Source organism: Sardina pilchardus, chromosome 17 (genome assembly GCF_963854185.1).
Source record: "Sardina pilchardus chromosome 17, fSarPil1.1, whole genome shotgun sequence".
In the NCBI taxonomy this organism is placed as follows: Eukaryota; Metazoa; Chordata; class Actinopteri; order Clupeiformes; family Clupeidae; genus Sardina; species Sardina pilchardus.
The window spans coordinates 2,144,625-2,147,765 of NC_085010.1; the positions used below are offsets into that span (position 1 = coordinate 2,144,625).

At 49.4% G+C, this 3,141-nt stretch overlaps 1 protein-coding gene across 1 annotated transcript; it reads right to left on the minus strand.

The window, feature by feature from the left end:
- Positions 1-468: 468 nt before the first annotated feature.
- LOC134062690 (uncharacterized protein K02A2.6-like) lies at positions 469-3,141 on the minus strand. Its single transcript, XM_062518797.1, has one exon. It carries the CDS (start codon positions 3,124-3,126, stop codon positions 469-471), a length of 2,658 nt encoding a protein of 885 aa, XP_062374781.1. The 5' UTR covers positions 3,127-3,141.

Sequence of the window (3,141 nt, forward strand, 5' to 3'; positions counted from 1 at the left end):
TGTTAGCCTACTTAACAATACTTTTAAAGGGATATTCCGCCATTTTTGAAAATACGCTCTGTTGTAACCGAGTGTATCTTTTAGTGAAACCACGCACAGACCAGGACAATGGTTAAGTCACTTTTACTAGACTTCATTTTAACGGCAGCCAACAAGATAAACATGAAGAACCCATGTTCCCACATTCTAGCCTGGGGAAACAATTCACACAACTAATGGTTCCTAGGGAAAACCAGTCCTCTTACAAAAGCCTACACACTTTTCACTATGCAACACTTCTCCCCCTTTAAGTGCAAACATATAATAGCACAAATCAAACCCCAGTCTGGATACCTCAGTCCATCCCTGGTTAGAAACATATAAAGCATACACATGTTACTTAACTACCATACCAACAATAACAAAAAGTTCTATCCACACCACTTATTGCTGGTCTCATTTGTCAACATTTGGAAACACAAATAAAGTTTAACAGGTCAGTCTATCTGGAGGCCTATGTTGCCTTGTTGATCTTCTTAGCTCTGGTGTGATGTCCCCAACATCAGGAGCAGGTTGTGCTCCCCCGAGCAGGTTTGGGGTGGAGGCAGGTGGCGCGCCCTGTACTGACAGTTCTGCAGGTGACACTTGCTCTTGCTCAGGTGCTTGAGGCCCCTCACTAGCGCCTCCCGAGCTGCTCACACCATCCTTGTGCCCAACACTCTGACGCTCCTCCCCACCTGTATCATAGCGGTCACGCAGATGATCCTGGTGCCTTCGCACCTGCCTGCCATCCGACAAATCCACCAGAAAAGACACTGGACCAGACTGGTGTTGAATAACTCCCGGCAGCCAGGGTGGACCAGTGGCAAAGTTTTTCACATACACTCTATCCCCTGGCTGAAAGAGTCTGTTTTTCGCATGTTGGTCCCGCCTCAGCTTTTGCTTGTCCTGTGATCTGACAACTCTTTCTCCCACATCCGGGTGGAGGAGATCCAGGTGAGACTTTGGCCTCCTTCCCAGTAGCATCTCCGCCGGGGCTAATCCCGTAGTAGTGTGAGGAGTAATCCGGTATTGGAACAGGAAACGAGAAAGTTTGGTTTCCAGAGAGTGTCCTGACATTTTTCTCAGGCCATCTTTCAGAGTTTCAACAGCTCGTTCTGCTAGGCCGTTGGAAGCAGGATGGTAGGGAGCAGTACAGACATGACGGATCCCATTTTTCTCCATAAATTCTTTGAAAACCTCACTGGTGAAGGTGGGCCCATTGTCCGACACCACTGTGTCTGGTAATCCGTGTGTGGCAAAGATGCTCCTTAGTTTCTCAGTGGTAACAGCAGCAGTCATATTTGACATGATATGCGCCTCGAGCCATTTCGAGTGTGCGTCCACCAGCACTAGGAATGTCTGGCCCATAAACGGACCTGCAAAATCCAGGTGGAGCCTGGACCATGCACGGCCCGGCCACTGCCATGGGTGAAGCGGCGCAGCCACTGGCATCTTCCGGTTACTTTGACATTGCGAACATGCCCTGACTTTCTCTTCTAAAGCCCCATCCATCCCAGGCCACCACACGAATGACCTGGCGAGGCTTTTCATCCGGGATATCCCTGGGTGGGCATCGTGCAGTGCCTCCATCACCTGCGCCTGCCCTGGGGAGGGAACGATCACTCTGGAGCCCCAAAGGATACAGCCATCAAGAACACTCAGTTCTAGCTTGCGCTTGGCATAAGGCTGGAATTTCTCCTGCTGTACAGCTAAAGGCCAGCCCTGCATCACCCATCTTCTAACTTGTGATAACACTGGGTCTCTATCAGTCCATGTTTTGATCTGCTTTGCTGTCACTGGAGCATTAGATAGTCTGTCCATCAGAAAAACTGTCTCTGGGGGAAAAACAGTGTGGCCAGGTGTTTCAGGGAGCGGCAGGCGACTGAAAGCGTCGGCATTTGCATTTTCACTACCTGCCCTATACACTATGTGATACTGGTACGCCGACAGGGTCAGTGCCCAGCGCTGGATTCTTGCAGACGCCATGGGAGGAATGCCTTTTATCTCACTAAACAGACCCATTAATGGCTTGTGGTCTGTGAAAATGGTAAAAGGACGACCATACAGGTAGTGGTGGAAACGTTTCACAGCAAAAACTACCGCTAATCCTTCCTTTTCTAATTGAGAGTACCCTTTTTCTGCTGCCGAGAGAGTACGTGACACATAGCTGATGGGCTTTTCGGTTCCATCCTCCATCCGGTGTGAAAGGACCGCCCCCACGCCATAAGGGGACGCGTCACAAGACAGGATGACATCCCTGTCAGGGTCGAAGTGCACCAGCAGTCGTTCTGAATGTAAAAGTCTTTTAACATGCCGAAATGCCTCCTCCTGTGCCTGCTGCCATTTCCATGGACTGTCTTTGTGCAGCAGCCGATATAGAGGGGCAAGTACCGTGGAGAGATCAGGTAAGAACTTCCCGTAATAGTTCACTAGGCCCAGAAATGACCTGAGCTCTGCTACAGTCTTTGGACTAGGGGCCTCCTTTATCGCCCTCACTTTCTCTTCCACTGGAGACAGACCTTGAGCCGAAATCCGATGGCCCAGGTATGTGACACTTGGAGCTTGGAAAACGCACTTACTGGTCTTCAGGCGCAGTCCAGCATCTGACAGTCTCTTAAGCACCTGGTCAAGATTTTGTAAATGTTCAACTTCCGTTTTACCTGTCACTAAAATATCGTCAAGGTAGACTGCAACACAGGGAATGTTTTGAAACAGATTGTCCATAGTGCGCTGGAAGATAGCTGGACTGGACGCAACGCCGAAAACCAGACGGTTGTATTTGAATAGCCCTTTATGTGTGTTAATAGTCACATATTGTTTAGACTCCTCATCTAGCAGTAGCTGCTGGTACGCATGACTCATGTCCAGCTTTGTGAATGTTTTTCCACCAGCTAACCTAGCAAACAGATCCTCCACTCGAGGTAGGGGGTATGTGTCAAGTTGGGAGGCCTGATTAATCGTCAGTTTGTAGTCTCCACATATTCGCAATCCGCCGTCTTCCTTCAGCACTGGCACTATTGGCGCTGCCCAGTTGGAAAATTCAACAGGCTCTATCACACCTGCCTGCTGCAGCCTCTCTAACTCTGCCTCTACCTTAACTCTCATAGCATATGGCACCGG

Excerpts from the sequence above, each read along its gene's own strand:
- LOC134062690 (XM_062518797.1), bottom strand. The coding sequence starts at position 3,126 with ATGAGAGTTAAGGTAGAGGCAGAGTTAGAGAGGCTGCAGCAGGCAGGT.